General features: G+C 40.2%; 2 protein-coding genes across 12 annotated transcripts in view; both read right to left on the bottom strand.

Moving 5' to 3' along the window:
* prex1 (phosphatidylinositol-3,4,5-trisphosphate-dependent Rac exchange factor 1) overlaps positions 1–3,976 on the bottom strand; it is a 75,716-nt gene extending 71,740 nt beyond the window's left edge. For both annotated transcript variants that reach the window (XM_044038191.1, XM_044038192.1), the window contains exon 1: positions 3,589–3,976. In XM_044038191.1, the coding sequence (XP_043894126.1) occupies positions 3,589–3,732 (144 nt within the window). In that variant the 5' untranslated portion in view covers positions 3,733–3,976. The remainder of the gene's footprint in view (positions 1–3,588) is intronic.
* A 1,740-nt stretch (positions 3,977–5,716) lies between these two features.
* On the bottom strand, positions 5,717–26,233 carry ralgapb (Ral GTPase activating protein non-catalytic subunit beta). 10 transcript variants are annotated; one of them, XM_044037875.1, is made up of 32 exons: positions 26,091–26,233; positions 24,814–25,034; positions 23,353–23,555; positions 23,082–23,248; positions 22,794–22,980; positions 22,353–22,484; positions 21,676–21,854; positions 20,933–21,001; positions 20,339–20,490; positions 19,682–19,919; positions 18,070–18,271; positions 17,358–17,525; positions 17,107–17,221; positions 16,715–16,862; positions 16,541–16,605; positions 16,303–16,447; positions 15,053–15,183; positions 13,756–13,938; positions 13,531–13,679; positions 12,759–12,946; positions 12,513–12,616; positions 12,187–12,342; positions 11,968–12,033; positions 11,298–11,507; positions 10,871–11,029; positions 10,522–10,690; positions 10,273–10,395; positions 10,026–10,162; positions 9,802–9,910; positions 9,519–9,597; positions 8,991–9,139; positions 5,717–8,054 (listed from the first exon to the last, which is right to left on the bottom strand). In XM_044037875.1, the coding sequence occupies exons 2-32, from the start codon at positions 24,988–24,990 to the stop codon at positions 7,861–7,863; spliced, it is 4,653 nt and encodes a 1,550-aa protein (XP_043893810.1). In that variant the 5' UTR covers positions 24,991–25,034; positions 26,091–26,233; the 3' UTR covers positions 5,717–7,860. The 10 variants fall into 10 exon arrangements, with proteins under 10 accessions (XP_043893810.1, XP_043893811.1, XP_043893812.1 ...); XM_044037876.1 differs by having other exon boundaries at positions 12,187–12,339; XM_044037877.1 differs by having other exon boundaries at positions 15,053–15,174.
* Positions 26,234–26,435: the final 202 nt, after the last annotated feature.

The following is a 26,435-nucleotide window of genomic DNA, read 5'->3' as shown; positions in this document are numbered from 1 at the left end:
AATCATCTTTTTTTAAAAGAGACCACTTCCACCTCCACTCAAAAAGACAACAGATTTCAGAGATGGGCTATGATAGCACTGAGCAAATGAATCCTGTAATCCCTCCTTTCACACCCCCAACCCCCTTCTCACCTCTGCTCCTCCCACCACCCCTACATGCTTCCCTCTAGCACATTGGATGAGCTTGTTGGAAACTGGTAATTGCCAGGGGATGAGTGACATGCACAATGGCCAAGATGCAAAAGTCTGGATAAGCATCTCTTTGTGTGTCACTGTAATCATTGAGATTGATAAGCAATGCTGCACGGGGCTTAAAGATCCAGGGGGTTTGAGGAAGAACACAAAGGGAGGTGGAAAATAAATCAATGATAAGGCAACGCAGAATGATGTGGGCGGTCAACAACGAGCCACCACTTCGCCATGGACGTGTAGAAACAATCCTAATGAGAGTGGGGAAAAACCATCAGGTGCCACCAGGTGAAAAGAAAGCTAAAAAAAAAATATTCTCGACTTATATACGGTATTTAACTGATAACATGACATGTGCCTCATTTCCAGCATGGCGTACAGTGCAGTTCAGTTCGCCATGGCGCAGTCTGGATTGGTACACCCCGCTCCGTGTGTGCAGTGTGTTGAGCTCAAAGAGCACTTATGAAAAGTGGACCATGCCACATCTAAGTGGACACCTGTGTGATTGAGAGCTGGTATCATCCAATAGGAGATTGGTTTCAGGTGAAGTCTGAATGAAAAACTCAAAATGGCGGCGGTCAAATCACCAATCTTAATGCTTCGTGCTGACGTCACTACCGGTTGCCACGTGGTCAAGCTTTAATACCGTTCTCAACAACGGAAATAATTGCGTAGCATATCAACCTGAACTGAACTGTATGACCAGGAGGAAATGGGGCCATAATGTCCACATAATATTGTCTAGAAAGTTCCCTTTTCTTGGCCTTTTGCTGTTTCACCCCACGCCATCTCTATTCCTGTCCCTGGGAACATGAATAAGTCACAAAACGTGCATACAAATGGTGAAAACTTCACTAATCATCACAAAATAAGTGAATGAATGAGTCTATTCTGTAGCCACCTCATTACCAGTCTCTTCTTAAACATTTTCACACTGAGGGACGACGCATCCCAGACACAGCTACCCCTCCCACTAGATGAACCACTCTATATCTTCACTGAAACCATATGTTCCGAGCTCCCACAGCCAGACGGTCCTTATCAACACCACAGTGAGGTGCATGGTGACAAATGCCTCGTCTCCCACTGAGGGAAGGGGAGCAGGCTCGGCTGGACCCTGGATGTGAAACACTGCAGAGATTTGCTACGGATTAGCCTCAGTGCTGAAGACAGAGGTGTCTCCTCCTTCATGTCCACATGGGCAATCAGTGGAGATTGTATGCATGTACAACATATAATATCACCTACAGGGCACACAAGTACAGAGCAGCATGCTTTGGCATCCAGGCTTGTTGCCACAGTAATGTATGAGCCCATATGTTAATGTGAGTCATAATGAGGGCAATTCTGTCCATAAATTACAGCATAGAGACACACTTGTCTACAAGATGATACAATAAGTGTGATGCAAGGGTGACAAATAACACCACAGGGTGGACTCAGGTTTATAAAAATCCCTGGTATACCTGTTGATTTTAGTGTGAAATGTTTTATTCTAATTTACTTCCACATCTTTTGAGACGAATGTGACAGAAAGTAGAATTTAGAAGCAATTTGTTCACACACAGCATTCTATGAATACTACCAACAATCACACTATGTTTTGTGACGAGGAAAACACTCAACTGCAGACTCAGGCTACACAAAGTCACTCGTGATAATAGAATTTTTCCTCAAGCCCACACACATCACTCTGCTCTGGCTTTAGTACACAGTATGGCTTAAATCAAAAGATGCCAATTGATGTAATGGGGGGGAGGGGGGTGTTCATGGAGAAGGGCTCTGACACTGACAGTTTTCAGATGTCCACAGGAAAAAGCTTCCAGACGTCTCTGATAAATCAGAGGGGCTTTGTCTTTATCATTATGCCAGGACTAGGGGGGATGTCACAGCATTTCCCTCTGCAGCCTGGTCTGTCTTGTAACAGAAGATAAGCCATGGCTGCCTCTTGTGTAGCTGTGAAAGAAAGCAGAGTCACAGACATGTCCCCTCCCCATGCTAAAACCCCCAAAACAGAAGTTTAAAATTGAGAATAGCTGTATAGAAAGCCACGCTTCACTAACATGAGGACTTTAAGATCCTTCAGTATGTCAGCGACACCGTCACTGGCTTAGACATCGGTACAAATGAACAAAATTATTTCAAGAACCTTGAGGAAGTTTCTAAACATGTGACAGCACAAAGGAAAGAGAGATCCATGACTCTTTTTTTGACAAATGCTTGCCAGATGCTGACGTTGTACAACCATTAGCATGTTCATAAGAAACAGTCTTTTATTTGCCAGCAAAACAGTCACAAGTGTTGCCTTTTCAATAATCAGCAGGGTGGCAGCGCAAGAAACAAGATAGTCTGAATCCGTACTAGCTAAAGGGCAATGTTTTTAAGCTGACCCTGACCTTTGACTGTGTTATGAAGGGGGCAACAGAACGGGGTTCCATGCAGCAAGCAATAAAGCACAGTCACACTACTGTCATATTGGACGCAGCCAATTGGAGGATAAAGCTCTCCCTTATTTCCCCTTGGTTTAAAGCAGCAGAACCACCTGCACTGTCCCAAACATAACAGATGATAAGGAAAAGGCGGCGTGAGATAATGAACCCTAACCCTAACCGCTGCACATGGATTATGACTGAATATACACAAAATGGGTCCTCATCGTGGTGTGCGAGGGGAGAAGGGGGGCGTGGCTGTTTTGAATGCTCATGCATATCTATTTACCGAGCTCTCCTTTGATTGTCTTGAACCTGAGCCTTAACACACAATAGAAAGGTGTGAATGATGCCGCCACCACCACCACCATCGCCTCCCCCTCCCAAACCGCAGCCCATGCTGAACAACCCCCCATTCTACGATTCTAGCTAAACCAACCAAATTTAAATCATTTCCATGAGTAACATTAATAGACTGAGATACAGCAGGTTTGACACAGGCATGTCTCCAGCAGACTGCATGAAGAAATACACACAAACAGCTGTGCGCGACATCTGATATATACTGTATATATACATACACACACATATATGTGTGTCTGTGTTCAAAAACAAAAACGATTTAAAAGTCCACCCTCGTGACACAATCTCACACCAAACCCCATTCACATTTGTGACGCTTTATCGTCGCACCAAGTACCTACGCTACTTCAGAGGGGAAAATGTTAAGAAGATTGTTTTCCTGCAACGAGTGCCTCCTAGTATACGGAATATATGCCGATTTAAAAAGTGTATTCTGCCCTGTGATAAAATGTCATCAGCTCTCTGACAAAACGTCTGTGTTGATTCAAGGAAGAAATCAACGTCGAATTGAAAGAGTTACGACTGGTGTTTGGCGTAATGGTCTACGGACGGAATGAGCGAAACGTGGATACACGAACAGCGTGGAGCAGGGTTATGTCAAACTTACCGACTGAAGGAAAAGCAACGTCCGAACATAATCCCTCTCCGTGTTCAGTATTTCGTTCAAAACACAAAGCCTGAGCCGCTGCTGTCGGTCCGAGTCTCTGACGTCGTGGTGCCCGTTCTCCAGATGCCCGTCGTCCTCTTCCATGGTGGTAACTCAGCCCTCGCTCTCTACAGAAACACTGCTTTTCTCAAGTATATCCACACTTTACTGCGTTGTTGCTTCAGTCCATTGTGCCGCAGCAAGTTATCGTTTCACCCCTGAAAACAGCAGAGACGAGCGAAAGCACCAAAACACGCAGTGATAACAAAGTTAGTCCAAAGTAGCGGCAGAGAGGCTGGATGTGTGTTCACCGCTGCTCCACCAGCTGAGAGCTGAGAGCGTGAAGCTGTGTGTGTGTGTGTGTGTGTGTGAGAGGAGGAACGCGCGCGCGTGCGCGCACACGCACAGTTTTGCGCAGCTTTCTTTTAGGGTTTGGACATTTGGACATTCAAACCGACTATTCACAGTTGAACCCTATCTTTAATTGGAGAGCATCAGAAATTAGGTTCTTCCCCAATGGGGACTGTATTTATGCCAGAGAAGATCATAAAGGGCTACATCATCAATTACACACATCCAAAGCATTAGCTTACATTAAAAAGCACATTACATGAATTATAATACAAAATCAGCCAACATCCTTGTATATAGTATATTTAAACTCTATCTACCTAAAATGAATGCGATTAAGATTATGTAATATTTGGTTGCCATTTGTCCCAACCCTGTGATCCTGATATTTTAACAATTAACATACTTTAAAAACAATAAATATAAAAGTTACAATTGGAAAAAAAAACTACAAAGAGATTTAAGCATCGTTTAATGAAGGTTAACAACTATCTGTAACATTCTGTCACAACCACATCACTCTCCAGTGTGTTACTACCTGATCTATAGAGAAAGGCGCCCTCCTGTGGCCCCAGGAAGAAATGCAACTTCACCTTGATTTATCCATTTGATTGTGTTTTAGGGATTTGAGTAGGTCATTTTTTGTTTTCATTACAATCACATTTTTGATTATCAGTGTTAAGTAGTACTCTATTTAACTATAATTTTGTTAGTTAATATGACTGGTTTGTGGGGACCAGAATGCACCTGGGTGGACCTGTGAGTGAGAAGCAGACAAGAATTCCCTTGTTCTTTTGTTAGTTTGCTTGTTTTTTAGACAATAAAACCACACCAAATGCAGATAATCTGGACAGATACATACCCACAGTGCAAAAGTGCCCTTTTGATTACATTTATTTTGATGTTTAATTTTCACTCCCTTCTTCTTTGGTGTTTTTAGGACAGCTGACATCTGTAGTGTTGTGCAAAAACATGCACATTGCTTTGTGTTTAACACGTCAGGCCAATGAAATAGGCTGAAAACAACAACACAATGTGTCACAGGTCCTGTTATGACTCATACCTCCATTACATTTCCAACCAATTAGAAATGCAAGTCATGTTGGCTTGCTCCTCGTCTCTTCTGCATCAAGTCCCGGATGTTTTTGTTGCAGCTTTCAACATGAAGTTGACCGTTAAAGGATTTACACCTGCCCTTCTCATCCACAAATAGAGGCAGCAAACAATATGTGGTTATGGTAAATAAACAAAATTATTTTTTTCAGTTACAGTGTGTGATTATTAAATACGGCTTAGGGGACTGGTTGGCTCACCCAGTCACCAAGCTTTTGACTGACTTTGTTTACTTTTTCTCTGCAGACCACAATTAACGCCACAGGCTACTTTCTGCAAGTTAGTGGTGCCAATATTCACATCAGAACAACTGTGTGCAGTTACAGTAGCAGAGATCCAGGGCTTGGGATCAAACTTCAATATTTTTGTGGCATCGACTAATATCGAGTATCTTACTTCATCTCTCTAAAACGAGTTGTCATGCGTTATCAAAGTTTGGTACCCAAGGTGTTAAGCTTATCAGCCAGAATGTGTCATTTTGTTTTGTTAAAAGAAATAAAATATCATTCAAGAATCAGTGCTGAAGTCCAGACATCATTATCAATACAGCATAGAATGTTTTTAATCAATACCCAGCCCTACTGGGATCTAAATCTTTGGCAAAGAAAAATTAAGATGTTAAAAATTAAAAATGTAAATTCCTTTTATTTCTCACAGAAACCCTGTGAACAAAACGTTTTAAAAGATATTAGGAATGGGAGAAATTAAAAGGTCAATAATAGTTTTAATTGATGCATGTTACATTCAATACCCACTGTGATCCTCCCACACATAATTGCATACATACAAAACTTCTCTCACCATCTCAGATGAATGCAACAACTTGTAAATGCCTGACACTATCATATATTTACATATTATCCTCTGCTTCTGTACAAGGCAAATCCTTTAAATATGATCAAACACCAGAGGAGTAACATTAGGATACAATGTATGACTGATTGTATGTAGTTTCTTCGAAGCATATTTAATGTACTTTGTCCTTCCAAAAAAAGGCATGTGCATAAAGCACGGTCATAAAAAGTGAGTCACACATTTAGACATGTTAGATTAAAAACTCGCCAACGTCGCCTTCTTCATTCATATTTCACAAGATAAAACTCTTCCTTCAGCAGGGTTTTTTTCCTCTCAAAATGCTGAAAAGTACAAAAAGACATGCTAAGGTAGCCACAGGGAATAGAAAATAAACAAAATGTGCTCAGTGCATTAAGACTTTCTAATATAACAAACAAACTAGAGGTGTTTGCCCTGTTCAATCTTTGTGATAAATAAATTCACATTGTTACAGGCAGACAGTGAGAGGGCTTGAACAAAAAGTACAGTGAGTGAAATAGTGAAATTAAAACATTTGTTATGGCAAACATGCTCGTCTCTGTAATCCAAAATTAATATAAATCAAATATTCCATTTCATTTTGAATGAAAGAATATAGCTATGGCCACGTCGCTATTGGCTGTAGTGATTATTTTGGCCTCTACATCCATCATGGCAGATTTTGTTGGGATGAGCAAGAAACACTTCCTCTGTGTCACAGTTTTGCTTTGTTATGCCTTCAGAACTGGAGGTCGAAACACTCACTCCCTTCAATGCAGTTTTAATGAGACATGTACCCATCGTGGTAGTGGAAGTGTCATTAAAATTACATTGAGAGGGAAAGACAGTCCACTGAAAATGACCCGTCTGCACTTTGATGGAATGTGACTACATTTTTGAGACTTTAAAACTAAAACCTCTTTGTTTTCATTTCGTGTTGGCCATGCGATTATTAAGTGCAAACTCCAGGAGCTCTGTGACTGCTCTCCTTACAAGACAACTATACTATTACTAAGCATTAAGAGTTTACCAGTCAGGGTTTTATCTGGACAGAGAAAAAAAAGAGACATTTTAATTTCCCAGAATTATGAAAATGAGAGTAGTGGATTTAAAATAACAATCTATACTGTGACTCCTTGTAGTGTCAATGATTTAACTGGTTGAATATACATGAACACAAGCACACAGTGCAGAGGCTGTTGTGAGATGAGATGACTGACACAGAGACAGTGCAGGTACCAAAATGGCATCCACATACAGTAATAGAACACAGAAGTCCTATAAGTTACCAAGAAAAAAGAAACCTCAGTGGCCGAATGTGTTTGCATTAGGAAGACTTAAGCAGACATTTGGGTGTAAGTAACTGTTGTAAAATCACATGATGTTTGAATGCTGTCTGCCATTTCTTTGTTCTATCTAGCAACTTGCCTTGAAGCAGCAGCAATCTGTTGTTTTTGTGACACTTGCATGTTTATCTCCTTGGCAAAAGATCCAACTATGAATCTGTTCGATCAAAACAAAAACAGATCTGATGTTTTGGACACAACTTTGTATTTTACCAAACCAAATCACTCGTGTGACAGGGACTAAAGGAACTTTTACATGTTCAGGAAGGCCAACACTGTAACTACTGTATTGCAGTTAAAGATGAGCAGAACCTTTTTTAGCCACAAAACATGAACCTAAATGAGCAGAGACAGTCACTGTTGAACTTCAGCCATTCAAATGTTCCGCAAGTGGCTGCAACACAGAAATGTAGCCTTCCCACCTTGGCATGGTTTTTGACACTTTGCTCTCAGAGTCAAAGGCAGACAGTGTAGATATATGTATTCATATAAATAACAAAATAGTACAGTATAAATATAAAGATTCTGTGAGAGAGACGAGTGTGTGTGTGTGTGTGTGTGTGTGTGTGTGTATTTGCATGTGTGCCAGTGTTAGGACAGGTCAGGGTTATTAGAGGTGAGGCTTTCCCTCCCCCACCTCATGGAAGAGCGAGGTGTAAAACTCCGGCTCCAGCTGCTTGTTGCGGTAACGCTGGACGATCTCAGTGATTTTCTGCTTCCGCCTCACGTGAGGTGGGTTGTACAAGTCACTTTCCAGCCGCTTCCGTCGGCACACATTGATGACTGTTTGACGCACGAGAAAACCTGGGAGAAGGACGCAAACGTGAGCTCATGGGTTGGGGAAAAATAAAACCCCGCACAATTTTGGGTTCTGGAAAACATGCAGTAGCTTTCAACAAAATAACTCCAGATGCAGCCATTTAGTAGCACCTTTCATCATCATTTCACAAGGAAAGAGCCTCCATATCTTCCAGAGAAACTGTAGTCCTAAGGTTTTTAAGAAGTCACTTCTAAATAGAAATTATACGGAACTTTCATGATTCATATAAAGCAAATAAAAGAAAGTCACTGGACCTAAAAAGCATGAAGCATAAATAGCTTTTGAGCTCTCCTATTCAAGAGAAAGCACTGTAATGACAGTATTGTACTGACTCATGCTCATTCACATTTGTAAAAGTATTATTTTATGTCTGAGGGTTAGGGTTACATGTGTTACATGTGGATTCAGTGATGATCCTAACATTTTTGCTGTGACTATAAACATTTTCAAGAGAGAGCACCAGAAAAAACAATAACAAACTTGTTTAGATTTAAACAAACTTAAATCTAGAGTCCTGTTCTATGGCGCCTTGTTGTTACTAAAAAGCTGAGTGAGGTTTGATTTACTGTATGTATCAGCACAAAAGACATACCTACCTAACACTAATGCTTCAAATGGTTTATTTAATGGACCTGCTATACCACTGGCTTTCTCTCTCACTTTAATGGGTCATAGTAAAGGACACTCATGCCCTCTTTGTATTACAAACCATAATGTACAAATCGAAAAAAAATTTGATGATGAATGGAGTATATTTCCCATACAAGTCAACACATAAAATGAACAAATTATCACACAAGCAATTTATTCAATCGTGCTAATATATAGCTTTCTCTGCAAAGCACTAAGATTTGATGACTGTTCTTCCTGACAACAAAGACAAGGGAGCTAAACTCAGAACAACCCAGAAGATGTCTTACCAAGAGCTCTGCGGCTGACCACCATGCCGTCCACCAGGGGAATCACCATGCCAAATTTCCCCACGGCTCCATGCAGCCGGATCCTGAAGAGTCCCGTCTTCAGAGGGTGGATGAAGATCAGAGGAACGTCCTTCTCTAGTAACCCTGACCTGCAGCACAACCGTTGATTTGTTGAATTATAAAGAAAGTGGCATTTATTTACTGTGAGGATACATAGAATGCGTTACATTCACCTTCATTTTTATTGTTTGTTATATTGTAGCCCAATGATATATGATAAATTAAAAACAATTCCCTTAATGAATAAAACGCAACAACACAAGCAAGCAAAAACCACTTGTGCTAAATACAAATAAGTAACACAGTTCTTTTCTCTGCTTGCTGTTGCACACTGCACTGCAAGTTGTACTTCCTGTTTTACACCCAAAGTGTTTTTCTATGCTACTTTAATGACACATCACAGCATTTGCTGGTTTGCTTAGCAGTTGCTTTACTCATACTGGCTGCAAAGTGTGGACTTCTCCATACCTGCAGGAAGTGCTGTTGCTCATGCTAGCCTCCAAGCCTGTGCTGGTTTCCGCCAAGAGATCAGACAACGGGAAGTTCTCTAAAAACAGAAACAATGCACAAACATGCACTTCAACCCATTGTTCATATAGTTAAGAAATTACAATTTTTTTACAATTCCATATAGAGCAACTGACTGGAGGAGAAATGTCTATTATGTATAGAGACAGACAGTATTATTTTACTCTACACTACTAGTCCAAACACAGTACATGGAAGTAGCATGAAGAATATATTCTCCTACCAATATCATCAAAGCGCTCCACCCAGACCACAAACACTTTTGTCTCAGGACCCAGTGCTGGGAAAGACTTTCCAGTTGATGACCTCTTTGTTTTCACCAAAGGACTCAGCTAAAAGAAAAACCACAACACATGGTGCATTTGACATAGCATTCTATTTAGAAATTTAAATATTAAACAACACAGTCAGCATACACGTCAGACACACTCACACAAAGCACTTTACCTTCTTAGCAGACTCCAGGTTTTCTGAATGGTTAGGGAACAGCTCCAGTGTGAGGTTGGGTTGTTTGAGTAAAGCAGGCATGATATCTGTGTTGGTATCTGCCTCCACTGTGGAGTCACTGTGCACCGACGACTCCTCTGGGTAATGACAAACGGCAGACGGCAACTGTCATTTCTTATCCCCCCATTGGTCTTTTCGTCAAATGCAATATCTAACAAGTTATTGCTCAAATAGCAAACACACTGACCAGAGTTTTCTGTCAAAGACGGAACAACGAAGGCAATCTCTGTTAGAGCGTCAGCGTAATACAGAACTTTCTTCTCCCCATTGAACACTGAACCTCCCGTGTCTTCAGGAGTAGCTGCTTCCTCTGCAGTAAAAAAAAATAGATCACTGATTTACTTACAGCAAACAGCCAACATATAGCATAGATTAAAACTGCCATGATGAGTATTTGTCTTCAGATTTAATGCAGGAGATCAGCTCAGCAGTTCACCTGTTTGTTGTATGTCACTGCTGTCCGAGCAAGAGTTGAGGGACCAGCTGGTATCTAGGTGTCCCGTCCACCCTGGGTGACGTCCCACGTCCACAGGCCAGCCCAAGGACAGCAGGAACTCCAAAAAGTGAGGCTGGACGCTGGTCGACGACTCCACGTTTCTCAGGATCTGATCACAAAGAACAGGAATGAATTAATTACTTTTCTCTCTTACATGTTATACAAATATTGTCCAGTATGAACTTTTATTTCATCCATTTTTATTCTAGTTTCAATAAAATAAAAAGCCAAATTTGTCAAATGATAAGCTCTATTACTTCGAAGAAAATCTATGCGTGTCAGCCCTCACCTCATGGCTGTTTTTCTGTCCAGCTCTCACATAGAAAATAAATACGGTGTCAAACGGTCTACAGGGAAGCAGGTCCAGGTAGCTGATGTCATCAAAAAACCCGGGCAAGGATGACTCTAGGCCAATCAGATGCGGAGGTAGACGACTGTTGTTGGGCTCCTATTAATATTACATTAATATATATAGATAAAAACATTCCATATAAACTGTAACAACAAGGAAAATAATACAAATGTATAAAAGAATAACATTTAACACATTCCACAAAAAGTGACTACCACTTGATTCCCCACTATAGAATCATAATACAAAACAACACATTTAAGAAGATGGAGATCATGTGATATTTGATGTTTTCAGTTCAGTCAAAAAACTTTTTTACATGTGTTATGGGAAAAAAAAAAAAAATCAGACAATTTATGTTGACCTTGAGTGCCTCCAGAGACAGAAAGCCAAAGTGGGAGAGGAAAAGTCTTGCTGTCTGGAACTCCTGCGATGGTGGCGGGGGTTTGCAGTCTGTCTGTGGGTCAGGGAAAGACTGAGACTTCCAGATCTCCTCACTGTGCCGCTCCAACGAAGTCTCATACTCTATCTGCTTGGTCATTAGAATCCGAAGCCGGTCGTGCTGAATTTCCAACTGAACAAAATGAAGATGATAAAACATTGTGTTAAAGTACTGAAGAGGGCTGAAGCCACTGATAACTGTCAGCTGTTTGGATCAATTCAGTTACAACCACAGTCCAAATACAGAGGAATCAACTCCCAAAGCCGATGTACAGAGTCAATGCTGTGCATCTGTGCTTGTGTTATGACCAACCATTTCTATTTATTTATCTAATCCAACCAAATACAACAGTCATTTTAGAATCTTTCATTGTTTACATTGTTATTGACCATTAATTTGCGCCGAAAATATTTTTTCCCACTGTGGTTAGTAGTGGTTGGTCTGGATTGCACGATACTCCACGAAACCAAAAAAAAACAAAAAAACAACACACACAAGCACCAATCATCCCAAATTTGTGACCAAACCAGATTATTTGACCCTTTTCTACAAGAGACACCAAAGTGGAATATTTATCTCTGCAACAACTCACGTGTGGGAAATTACTCATCAGTGTATTTGTAGCTCTTGAATCATCCTGCCAGCTCAAAAAACACACCTACGTGTGTACAATAACAAATGATTCATGAATAAATTTCAAGGCTCTATTTTTGCTGAAAATAACAGACAATTTTGTTTAGTTGGTATGTATTATTAGACAAATATAATATAATAAACAAAATCAAGAACAGGATTCAAGCTTTTCTCTTACCTCTTTACTGACAATATCATCCAGGTCAGGAATACTGACATCAGCTTTGACAAGAGGAATCTTATCCACCTCTTCAGGGAAAGGCCTCTGCTTGACGTTGTATTTTATCCCCACATCATTGTTAGGCATTGGACGGCTCTCAGGAACAAACACCTGCTGTGGGAAGAGAGAAGTACGCACATATGAAGTGTCATCAGTGATACGGATGTGAAGTTGCAAGTGTTACAATGCCACAACTCAGCATCTCACATGAAAAATATTTTTAGGGCGATAATGGTTTAGCATTGTTTCTTTTGATTATCCCGTTTTGGACAGTGTGATCTCACCCTCTGATTGGCTCGAGCTCCTCTGGGTTGGTGGAAAAGCTGCATGGTCCAGGCATGTCTGCCTGCAGTGCCTCTGATTAAAACTGTCACTGATGGACAGGGGTCTGCAAGGACAGGGTTCTACTGGTTATTTATTTGAATTTGCCAGTGATACGGAACCAAGTAACACATTTATTACACTTTTTTTTCTCCTTGATATTGCAATAAATCAGTATTACATTAAAGGAAGGATGATAAGATACTCACTCTGTTCATTGCCAAGTGGTTGCTCCAGCATGGCGAGGATGACAGAGTTGTCTAGCACAAAGTAGCGGAAGTTGCTGGCTCCTGTAGCGCTCAGTCTAGCGTAGCGAATAAGGGTGTCTTCATTCAGTAGGCTGCAGGTGGAGGCGGGTCCACTGGGAGAAGGGAAGGCCCCCAACACCTGCATGATACTGGGGAACACCACGGGAAGGCAGAGACATAAATATAATGAAACTGGGTCAATGGATGCATGTTTCGCTTTATAATATCCACTAGCATTGAGGCTTTGCAGAAAAAGAGGGGAAACTATGTTACTAGAGAAAGAAAAACCCATTGAGTACACCATCTTAAAACAAACAATTTTATTCTTAATAAGATTATATTGTTGAGGAAAACTGAAAGCAACTGAAAGCAACTGAACGGTTAAAACAATACTGCATTTTCTCTTTGCAAACCACTGATGTTTATGTTAATTTGTAATGTAATTTGAGAAGCATTTGGAGATGCGCCTTAATACTAGGTCTGACCTGATGTACATGAAGTTGTCTACTTGTGATCAGATTACTCAAGATGCTTGAATGCCAGTTTTGAACAGAAGCCAGTGTCACTGCAGTCTTGATGTCAGTAGATCACCATACATAAGAGGTGGAATGTCATAGTTGAATCCTACTTTTTTGTTTACTGTTCTTTTAATTTAAGCTTTAAAAACAAACATCAAGTAACTATATCAAATAACTACAACCCTGATCCACTTTGAATAAAATTTGACTCTCACCAGGACAGAGTGGCCTCAGCAGCGTCCTTCACTCTCATTGAAGCTGGATTGTGCTCCTTTTCTCCTTTATGTCGAATTTCCTGCTCCTGTCGGGACTTGCTACCAGAGATTCCCAGCTCTACAATTTCTAACACCTCTACCAGACAGTCCTGATAAAAAAGACAATGGTTTAGTTTAACAGAACATTCACAAAGCAACATAGTTTTCAGTACTGTAGTGTCTTACCTTCTCATCCAGCATGTCAGGGTGTTCTGTGAGCCATACACACAGGAATTGGAAGGCAGCTACTATCATAGAGTGGAGGTCTCGGGATTGAAGAGGAGCAGGCCGGCTACACTGGTACACAATGTACCTACATATAGAGCTGACGGCACGTTTACGGTCTGCTGAGTCTACTCCCACCTTTACCTGGTTTAGACATAAAAATAAAAATGAGCAATTTAGATTCACCATTAAATGCCACTGGGAAACATTTTAGTCAGATGTGTTGCAATAGATAAAAAAGTGCATTTATAATGTATGGCCTTGTTGGAGTGAAAATGTAAATGTATACTGGACAGGATGTTGCTAAAAAAAAAAGAGTCACATATAACTTTTTTTTATGTAGTATCCATGTCTCTCTTCCAACCACAAACCTACAATCAAATTCTAAAAGCTAATAAAGCATAAACTCATCAATCCAAAAAATGTACCAGCCTGTATTTTTTTCTTTGTCACCTATTTATCTGTGAACTGGCTTCTTTTATTATTTTATTCATCAAGGACTGTGGTGCATGCTCTGATCACCCAGGCCACCTTGACGCCAACTCTAGTCCCACTGAAGGTATGCATGCATTAGCAGTTTGACTTCAAATCGCATTATCTGGGTGTTAGTCTGACTTTGTAAAATTGGATTTAGTACAATATCAGTCAGACTAACATGTTCACATGTATATTAAAAGTCCCATTTTAGATGGAACATGATAATATGTTTTTTACCAAAGTCATGTAAACATACTGACTGATGTACACAATCTCCCAAAACACAGAGTGGCCACAGGGGAGTAGGGAGGAATAAGCTGTGTCTTCCCACAGGGTTGTAAGGAGGTGTGGGTTCATATATTCAATGCTTTGATCTCTCCAACACCCACACTCTATAGTTCATTGAACCACTACTGGATTATTTATCTCTCTGTGATGGACACATCTAAGGCAACTCCCCTGGTGATGAGTTTTGAAAAATATTGATGAAGAAGTTTACATGAACTAGCCAAGCTCAAGTTTCCCTTTAACCCTCCATTAATTACAGATCAGATTTGATGGTTCACATTCATATCTAAATGATATTCATGTCACATGGTATCAATGAGGCCAGAAATTCACAGTGGCAATACAAGTGGTGTAGTTGGGTGAGACTTGAACCTTGACATTGATAATATGGGTCAACTGTAAGATATACTGTACATTAAATATCCTCACTGTGGCCTGGTCCAGTAGCAAAAGTGCAGATTGTTAAAGTGAGTCTCTGTGGTGCTAACGTTACCTTTGCTAGGCCAGCCAGCAGCTCCAGAGCAGCCAGTGAAATGCTCATGTCTTGCTTCCACTGAGAGTTGAGCCTCTGAGTGACCAGGTGGATGCTGCGCACCAACAGGCCTGCCGCCGTATCTGGAAGAGCTAGACCATATAACACCCCGAAATACCAAACACCGCAAAGAATAGAGCAAAGCAGAATTCAGGCAACAAAGCTTAAGTAGATGACACAACAGGAAAAAAGTACTAGGTTCCCAATTAGTAGAGAACGTTTGGTACTTAATTTCCGAAACATGCATTAGTAATGAGTTGGAATTCAAAACAGCACCCCAAGATGAGCAAAAGTTGGGAACTAGGTGAAAATACATAAAGTATATAAATCATCTACTGTTGAGGAGCAGGGCTGAACAATGTTAACATTTAAATTCAAGAATCTGACTTTGAAAGAACATTTCATGTGTTTGAGAAAATGACTCAACACTAACCAATTAAATAGACAAATTATTCTGGTTAATTTGAATTGGGTACTACAGATGTTCTAGGATTATTTCTATTTCCCTTTCAACAGCTGAACTTTGTATATTGCCTGATTCAGAGTATTGATTTGATACCAGTGCATTTAAAAAATAAACTGTAACAGGTAGCATTACAGCGCAACTAATTATTGATATGCATTTCTTTTCTTGTTAAAACTAATATACTTCAAATACATGGTATTGGATTTTGCATTGACTCATGCAGGTGCACTTTAACACTGGTATAATACTGATACCAAATCCCTTGGATAAAGATACCTTTATCCCAGCAGAGCCCTGCAGAAACTGCTCACAAATTATCCTGCTGGACAAAGCCACCCATGAGCAGCACAATGCTTACTGGAGACAACATTGAAATTAATTCAAAAATAAATATACTAATATGTACTGATGCTGAGCCCTCAACAGAAAGTCCCAAACTTGTAAATATTTCTGATTCAGCAACATTATCACCACAAATGTATTAGAGGAAAAGTTATGGCACTGCAAACAGTATGTCTTAATGCAAGAGTGTTGTTTAACAGCACAGCATCACAGCAACAAATGAGTCCATGTCACTTACAAATACATTTTGCCCAACGCTTTGTAACCCTGCATATCACTTTAACCTTGTTAGCTATAAAGAACAGATCAGTTTTGTTAAGTTAAAGTTAAATGTTTTACACTGACCAGCAAGCAAATTCACCAAGCACAAGAATATTTGTGTATAATAGTAACTGTGTCTTACCGTAGTCTCGTAGCAGGGCCTGGGCAGGGCGCTCAGAGTCTGGGCTTGTCGCCTCAGTGCTGCCTCCACTGGTGAAACTAATGCCACTATTGGTGCGACTGTGACTCTGACTCCTCAATGTGATGTGGCTTCCGTCTATACTTCCCTGTCACAACAGAAAAACACAGCAGTCTTGAAGTCTGCTCTGCCATGCAGTTAATTATTTAGCAGGAGGAAACGGCAGTGATCTCAGCCTTACTGTTTCAGTCTGTGCACCAATGGACTCCAACAGTGCTGAGTCTTGAACAATATTGAGCATTGCACCTGGGAAGGAGAAAAGATTAACTTGACAAAAAAACAATGTATAGACTTTGGTATTACGAAGAGGCAGAAAATACATAAATTATGTGGATATAAAGCAGAAATTAGATACCCAGGATGAGCTGTGTGTTAGTGGGGTCAGTCTCAGTCTGCAGTGCTCCTATCAGGACATTGACAAGACGTAGCCGTAGGGACAGGAAAGACACAGGCTGGTCATGAGGCCATCCATCCTCCTCATTGAACTTTCCCTCCAACAGAACCTAAAGCACATAAAGCCATTGGAGTCAACAACCTAGTTTAGCTCAACGCTTGACAAATTCTTCTGGGGCTTTCTGTACTGTGAAGTGAACATCTAAAAAACATTTTTGTTAAATATTTAAGAATGCTCTGAATCCTTGTGATTCAAAATCAGCTAAATCCTACAATACACAATAGACAGGAAATAAAAGAAATGATAAAGATACTATATTACCACTAATAGAAGACAGATTAATAAGATGTTACCTCTGATTTGATGTTGCCAAAGTGATGTGGTAACGGCAACATGGCAAGTAGGATGTTGATGGAGGCTCTCCTCAGGTCAGTAGGATTTACATATATCTTGAATTTAGATAACTCCCTAAAATGTACAACAAATGTTAAGACAAACTAAAATATAGCCACCTTTTTAATGCTAGTCTCTGGACAAATAATATTTGATAAAAACAATTGTATTTGACAGATACAAAAATTGTCCAAGACACGATTTCTCTAACCTGTCTGGTACAATGGTCTCCAAGGCAGCGATGAAATAGGGCACAACCACATTGATGCCCTTCAGGTCAGTACAGAAGAGAGAGGAAGAGTTGAGAATGATAGAAGCCAGAACTGGTCTACAGATGAAATCTGAGATCTGGAGACCCTGAATCAACACCATGTAGAACCTTCCGAGAAAGACAAGAAGAGTAGCAATATATTAGGTATCCAACTTATAATACATTCTACCTTAGAGTTTAAATCACAGGTTGTGTCCACACAGCCATCATAAAATCATCAAGAATCATTTTTTATCTCCTCAGCATATTTATATTACCTGGACATAAAAACTTGAGTGAAGGGAGCCACCATAAAATGGTGGCGATGACACAAAATCTAAATTAAAGCGATAATTTCCATGTCAATTTTTGAAATGGTAGGTCAACCGTGGGGGTCAGTGGTAAAGCGGGTCATATTCCAACCAGAAGTTTGGTGTTGGATCCCTGTCTCCACAAGTGTACATGCAGTGTGATGCTGTTGTTGAAATTAGAATTTGGCATAACAGACAGAATGTTGAATGGTTGTTTGTCTCTGTGCTGGCCCTGCGATGGACAGGCGATCTGTCCGGGGTGTACCCTGACTTTCACCCTATGTCAGCTGGGATTGTGGAGGATAAAGCAGTAAACAAATGAATGAATGGATGACAGGATGTTTAAATGGTTACTATCTTACCTGGACAGGTAAACAGGTAGAATCTCTTCGCCAGTTTTCTTGCTACAGAAGATGCGGCAGAGTGTCCCACAGGCCTCGGCACGTCCAGCCTCGTAGCTCTCTGGGAACTCATTGGTGTCAAACATGGGATTAGACACCATGGAATCATTGGACATTTGAGAACCTTTCCGTCTCAGCTCCAGATTTACTTGAGTGGCTATCGCTGTAGAGAGTGGGAAGAGACAGAGAATGAAAGGACACTAAACTGTCATGTTGTCATTAGTGTTCATGCAAGTATGAGAGACAGGCAAACACAGATGTGTCAGCTATATACATATATATACAACCAAAAGTAAAAAAAAAAAAAACAAAGGCACCACAAAGCAGACATTTTATCACAAAATGAAAAAACTATGACCTCATTGACTGCAAACACACACATTTAAAAGCATTCTGACACAAAGACTTTGCTATAAGTTCTACCTGTTACTAGCACAAAGCATGGTCAAGTGTAGTGCCTTTGTAAAAAAATAAAAAGGTGTCAGTCATTCACTGCTGCAAGACCACAAAGCAAAATCCCTGTGTCAGCTCCCTGCAATTATATGACACATTCACTTCATGCATTGAGGCACAAAACCATTGAAATTTAAAACTTAAGTGAACTGTCAATACAAAAGGAAATGACAACAAACAAAAATTTGACACTGAACTGAAGGGGGGGACTGAAACTCAACAATTAGGATTAGTGTGATCCAAAGAAAAGAAAATGAGAACTTAAAAAGGGGTGGCATCACAAACTGGCAACGGTATGATTGAGACATGTGGTCAGCTGGTGAAGCCCATTCCATCACCTCTGGAGAAACACTGAGAGAACGCTGGTAAACTTGTTTATATGACAACGAGTGGGGACGGAAAACAATGGTGACAATGGCGATGACAATGAGGAACTCAAGTAAAAAAGCAGGACAATTTGTCAAGAAAACGCAAATCAAGGGAGGAAAGAAAGCTGCCATTCCTACTTACAAGATTTATAAGAAAGGAGAATTTGGATAAAAGAGGCTGCAAGATAACAGAAATAGTGGAGAGACACAAAATCAAAGCAGATCCAATAGTTTAGGATCGATTCATATCAGGCATGAATTACGTTTATTCTCCTCAATACATGACCTTTGACAAATTACAACTCTGTAACATTAATCAGACATGGTAGACACGTGCAGGACACTACACCAAAAAGTGAAAAATACATGGGAGAGCCAATGGTATGCCAATTTTCTCAAACACTAAGGAGTTTATTTGCTAATATTAAATCATCTAGAAGTCTTCAGTTAATAGTTAGATATGCAATTTAAGCCATGTTCAAATAGTTGGCAGATGTAAATGAATTAGATGATGGAAATTTCATACCAGGCCACTTCTAACCAAGCCCTCCACACACAGAAAAGCACAAAGAGGTTTCAGAGAAAATGGTGAAAAAACGAAAGTATATCCCAATGACGTACAATAAAAAAACAACACAAACGGCAAAAACACACATCACTCCACAAAAAAAACATATAGATATGAACAGCAACGAAACACCCACCTGACCATGCATTAATGGAAACGCTACAGCCATTGTATTACTTCTTACCAGTCATGCTAGGGTCTCGGCTGAGGCCACTGTGGAGCTTACAGTGCACCAGAGCAGCATCGAAAAGCCACTGGCCGAACAGATTGAGGATGCTGTTGACTTTCGGCCTTGCCGGGGCTGGCAGAGGCCGAGACTCCCAGCTGCTCTGATTGGGGCTGGAAAGCAGCGTTGGGGAGGAAGAAGTTTGCTGCTGCTGCTGTTGCTGCTGGGATGCTTTGGTTGGTTGACTACCACTGCCCTGAGAATGGGAAGAAGAGACTGGAGTGTCAACAAGACGAACAGTAAAACCAAGGTTACATCCATACTATACTATTCTTGTATATAAAAAAACAAAAAACATAAAAGTTAAAAATGCTGCTGGCTATGTTTTCATTTGAAAACTCCAGGGCTCCCTTTCAATATAGAGGGGCAAAAATGACCTTTTGAAACGATGGCACAGTTACCCTATTTCAGTTGTGACTTGACTATCAGCTGTAAACAAGGAGAAAATCTATTTTGTTTGTTTTTTTTAATCTGAAAATGACGTTTTTAAATGGAAAAAGTAGCATGGATGTAGCCCAACTAATCACACACAAAAGGTGAGTTAAAAAATATCTTCAAGAGCAAATAATAAACAATTTAAATAAATAACGATTGGCTATGGTTTGATTGACTTACAGTTGAACTCTTGCTTGTGGTTTTAGTGACCACTGTGTGTCGCTGCTTGCGGCTGTGAGGAGGCGTGGTGTTGGTGATGGAGGGGGGTGGAGACATGCTCATTCTGTTGACTGGAGTGGGCGGGGCACTGTCAGCTCTGGGACGCGATATACCTGTTGACAAATGTATAAAATGAGCTGCAGACTCAAGTTTGTGTTTTCCCCTCAGAGGGGGGAGGGAAGTTTATTAAGGTGGGGATTTCTGATTAGTTTCATTAAATTTCCCATTGGCCAGACTCCGCGTTGAGTAAATGTGATCATTTTTCAATTTCTTATGTTATGATAGCAAGAAAGTTAAATGACCTCAGAGTTTGTGAGATGATTAATGACAATATTCATTCATATTCATGCATTAAAAAGAAATCAGCAGCAATCGATGTGACCTGATTGACTTTCATGCCTGTGAGAGACACTCTGTTGATCTTGAAGTTTAGTCAGAATGTTTGGGATGGCATTTCTGCTACAGCAAAACTAAACCCAGTTAATATCATCACCACCAATAATTTGACCATTATATGCCCATCTCATTAAATGACGTGTCAGCTGATGTTTGTACCATGAGAGAGCAGCACAGGGCAAAAAGAGAACACCCTCTCCCGTACATCTCTCTTTGCAATAGAGACACCTACAGTGTAAAGAGAAAAATACACACTGATACATTTCTAGTTAAAAATTAAAACAGGTATCAGTGACTGACATCCTCCATTTTGCTTAATCTCAGAAGAAATGCTGGCATGTAAGGAGTAAAGAGTGTGACACCATGGATGTCTCCATCGTCTTTTTTTAGCCCACAACACTGACCCTTGAGTATGTGGAAAACAGTCCTGATCTGATGTAGTACTTGCCTAGCTAACAGAGGTGCACAATCACAGTTTTATTTTGCTTGGGTTTTTTTAAATGGTGAGTCTGGCTCTGATCCAATACTTGAGCTCGGGACTGGGACATCCCTAAAGAAGACCATAACCTTGCTCTCATTACACATTTTAGAACGGTTTAGATTTCTACCACCCTTCTTCAAATTACTTTGATGCAAAAGTGTGTTTTGTTTCTATTAGTTCCAGCAGCTATTGGTATCCTTTAATCGACTAAAATCTAAAATGAACTTAAAGCATGTTAATACATCCTGATTTCATTATTTTTCAAAGAACATGTAATGGAGGACAAGCTGTGCAACTAATTATCAATATCCCACAGAACAATAATGTACTTCCTTCTGACATGTATGAACATCAGCAGTCAACAAGAATAGTGTTAAAGTTAAAAAAACAAATCATGGTATTTAATTCATGTCCCTCTTACCCAAGAAGGCATCTACGAGGCAGCTAACACCCCTCATTGCCCTGAAGAAGATCTGTGGTAGTTGTTTCAAACATGGATGCAGTACCACTTCATGAGGGATACCACTGGAGTTAAGAAACTGTTCCTGAAACTTTGGAGTGGTGCTCACTATTGCAGGGTTGCTCAGGTCCACTGGGTTACTGAAAAAAAAACACACCAAACTCATGCATTAAACAGACAAGTTAGAAAGAGAGTACAAAGTTTTTTTTTTATATATCTTACAACTGATAATGTCATGGCTTGTATGTAACCATCTCTATGTCTACATCTGTCACTGGGATTATATTGTGATGATTTTGACTTTTTGAAAAAGTGAAATGGTCTATAAACAGAAATTAGTTTGGTCTTTGCCAGTGCTCCCATGATACTAATATGACGTGGAGCAGAATAACATCAATAAATAGGTAGAAAGCTGAATGATGGGGGTGAATATTTAATGTTTTGATAAACAGGAAGTAAGATAAATAGAGAAAGGAAACATTGTCATGTCACGTGTCATGCGTAAATTAGTTCCACTATGCGCTCTCTTAATTTCATTATGAACAATGAAACCATTTGTACCAGTTAGTGTGATGAGGAAGAAACATATCTTTTAAAGGGTTTGACAGCAGATAATGCAATACTAAATATTTATCCACCTAAGCATGTGGAGAAAGCGATACCAGGTCTGTGCCACACAATCATTGTCCATCTCCAAAGGAATCAGGGTGGCATCCTCATCAGGAACTTTAAAGGGTGGGAAAGATGGTCCATGGGTGAAACGCAGAAGCCTACATTTGAGAAAACAGACCAAAACAGATTGTCTCACTAAGTAGAGAACACAAAACCTATGAGACTGAACAAAAAAGGGGGACATTTTGTTTTAGTTTTTCCTATTGTCATTTTAACAACAGAGGCTTTGGATGCTTCTTGCGAGTTCAAAATGAGGTTTCTTTCTCTCCTCATTGATGACAAGCCACATGGCTTAACCAGAAACGTTTCAATAGTGCAACCATGAACACTAAATTCTCAGAAACAAACTGTATTAAACCTTTTTCAGTACCAAGTCCAAAAGTACATGAAGTTGATGGCTTTCTCACCTGGAGGTCAGGGCACAGGCCACTCTGCTCCACTGCTCTACAACAGGTGGGTGGTGTCTCCAGTTGGCCAGCATCTCCCTTGCTGTCTTCCAATAAGGTGGTGTGGGAAAACAGCGAGCACATGCCAGCAGCCACACTTCAAACAGTACTGCCATCAATTTTTCTGCCAGTTTCTCTGCCACCCCGACTGAAGTAGGGGAAAATGACAATGGATAATTGTTCGTAATTATCAATAATAGCTAAGTAAATACATAGCGAGCAGATTAAGCAGTAGACAGAGGGTTTTACCTCCAACTGTGGGTGGGGCAAGCAACGTGTCATTAATACGAAGCAGGAAGAGGAGCAGCACCTCCCAGGTTTCCCGGTCCATGGAAATAGACTCTCGAGCCAGTTTCTGGACTGCAGTCAGAACCTGCTGGCAAAGTCTGATATGGTTTGGACTATGCTGCTCAGGTCTGCAAATAAGTGTGGAAATAAGAAGAAATCAGGAAAAAAAATGTACATTTAAATTTTAAAATTGCAGTTAATGAGCGTTCAACTGTGAACATTTCTTACGTACCTTGGTACAAACACGTTGTAAAGATGTTTGAGTATGGTTTGAATGTACATATTGGGCTCCTTAACCACAGGTTGCGGCATGGAGTCTCTGGGTGACACCAGAGCCATCATCCAGTCTGTATACACATCTACACACAGCTTGACAGTGTCCCCCTCTAGGGGGAGAGTGAGGCCATAACACAGCACTTCCATGGTCCACTTCACCTATGAACCAAAATAGGGTCATTTATTTTATTTAATGATACAATTTTTGTGGCAATAATTATTTATGTGGCACTATGTAGAATACTTCAGTGGAATCCTCCACCCGGAAGAATGTCATCTCTAAGCAAAGTATTCTCAACAGGGACATATCCTGCATTATCAGTCATTCTGTTGACATAACACCAGTCTGCTCTGTGTCAAGGGAGTTTATTATACCTAACTAGTGTGCCATTAAGCATGGCCAAGGACTGGTGTAAGAAGATGATGGTCATAACAACACCATTTCTTTCAGCCACATATTTCTGGACCAGATATTCAAAAGTAAATGTCACATTTAAAAAATTAATGATTCAGAGGAGGAGAAAAACAGGATACCTATTGTCCAGATCTTTGTTTAAGCTTTAAGTAAGTCTATATTGAAAGCCTTTTAGGATCAATTTATAATTTCTTGTAATTCTTATGAATAGAAGGGATGAAAGTGGTGATCACAGGGATTGTTTGGTAATTATGTTTTTCACACACTGGAATGGTATTTCTATGAAATATGACATAAAGAAGGAAGAAGCTCAAATCATATTTTCATCTGTACTGATTTCATGCAAGGCTTCTCTGGAATGTAATTGACAGAAATCCATTAAAGCAATGGAGAAACTTCATCCCTGGGATCACTTGTGGCTGGACAGTTTATCAGAGCTTTATCCTCAGCAAGACGGAAAACTGCAGTATTTTAGATGCACCTGAGAAATATTGCTGGAATATGTTGAACTCAACACATACATGCTGTCACAACACTAAATGAAATTCAAGTCTTGCTGTGAGCTTGGTGGTTCTCTTGCTCACAAACAGTCCAGTATTTTATCAGAGCAGAAGAGAGCTTTTGACAGCTCAGGTACACAGAACATACAAACAAAAGGATCAGATGCTGATCTAGCTTTTTCATCCAATCCATCAAAAAAAAAAAAAAACATAGTTCAAAACTCAGAACATTCCATTTTAAAACACTTATATTGTTTATCACTGGATATGTAGCATTTGAACTGGAGGCTTAAGGATGAAAATAACATTTGATCAAATATTTCCTTGTACTTCACATAACAATTGTACAAAACGTGCAGTTTAAGATTATTAACTTGATAATATCGAATCAGCGAACTTTCAAAAAATAAAACCAGTGCAGTGATAGCCCCACGACACAGAATGGTTCACACTGGGCTCTGCTAACCGGTGTTGTGTGCAACAGTGTGGATCTCCTTCTCACCTCCTTGTCTGTCTTGAGGATATTCTCTGTGGCAACAGGGCTCACAGCAGTACCAAGAGGCTTGACCACTGCATTTGCTACCTCTGTGCCCACACTGGTGGGATAGGTGTGCAGGACACTGAGGTGGCCCTGGTCACTCTGCACCACCAGCTGCAGTGAGCGCCACTCGGAGTACATGCTGCCGATGACTACTGCGCTTTACTCACACCTCCTGCCTCCACCTGCCGGCACACAAATCCAGTCAAATTAACGTGGAAAGTTGAGAAAAAACTATGTATGGACTTCTTGCTAAATATCCTAAATTATAGCTGTAGTGATTTTGTCCTATTGTGAGGATAACTTTCTAAACTTTCTCAAAGTTGTGTCCTTACGATTGATACATTTTAAAGATTTGTATGAGTGTGTATAAAAGAACATGCACATAATGGATTTTTGGGTTCATGAATCATACATACTGTGTATTTCTTGGAACTGGCTGGTTTATAAAGATATCTCAATGAGACCAACGGAATTGTGCTTTGAGTTTAGCAGTTTGGAGTCATGTTGATACATACAAGTGTTTAGAACACCTCTTTTTTTCAGTGTATAAAAATGGGAGAAACTACAATGTACATTGGAGTTGTAACTTGGTGCACCACAAGCAAAGGAAAACAAAACACACATGCAACATATAATAAATAAACCCTGTAAAAATAGTCTGGATACATAGTTCGACAGTAAACAGCACAGTCCTGGTTGTTTGTGTTAATGACGTCCTTTACTCCAAGAGATGACAAAAAGTATCAGGGAAACAGCATCGTATTGTCTTTTTTTTTAAACACAAGTGGACATTGGTGTCACAAAATGGACAAGGGAATGCAGCATTCCACCATTTATATCCGAAACATCTGGTCAGCAACAAGCAGAGGAGTCAACCAGGAAACGGTTCTGAAAATGATTAGCTTGCTAATGTGAGATAGCATTGACATCAAAACATCCTCCTCATATAGCATATGATATTCGCTGAAGTTGGCTACTGTCTAATGTGTGTGTTACAAAACCGTCTCTCTGTTAACGACAAAGAGCTGTCGTCCAGAAAAAACAGCGGTTCTGCGCGCTAACTTATCAGATATCCATAGCCTACGTTGTAGTTGATCCGACGCTGCTCGTTAGCTTAGCTAATGTTTGCTGCGCTAGCACGTTCGTTGACATTAGCTGTCATTTTTGCTAGCTGCATAACTTCGGAAAGCCGCTTCCGTTTGCTCGAAAGACAAGTAGCCAGCGGGGTTTCCATTTACCTGCACCAACTGGAAATCTTGTCATAACAAGCCTCTGAAACTCGCAGTTTGCGCTTTCTTCTGTGTATCCTGGTCTAGACTATAATAGCCTCCATCTTCGCAATGTCAAGGATTGGATATTGCAGCCTGATGAGCTAACGGGAAACAGGATCCGTAGATTAACGCCCCCTACTGTTTGGCACAGCAATTGCAATGGTGGTGCCTTCAGGTGCTCCTGGTGAACGCAAAGAAAATAACATGTTTATCACAAATTATGTATTGGTGTCTGTCGTGTTTTTATGTTGTTGTTATTGTTGGGAATCTATCCAAAATACTTTGATTAATATGTTTTCATTTCCATTGTTC

The sequence above is a fragment of the Solea senegalensis genome, linkage group LG11 (genome assembly GCF_019176455.1).
Source record: "Solea senegalensis isolate Sse05_10M linkage group LG11, IFAPA_SoseM_1, whole genome shotgun sequence".
Lineage (NCBI taxonomy): Eukaryota > Metazoa > Chordata > Actinopteri > Pleuronectiformes > Soleidae > Solea > Solea senegalensis.
Note: the sequence above shows the minus strand (reverse complement) of the source record. Positions and strands in the feature narration are given on the sequence as shown.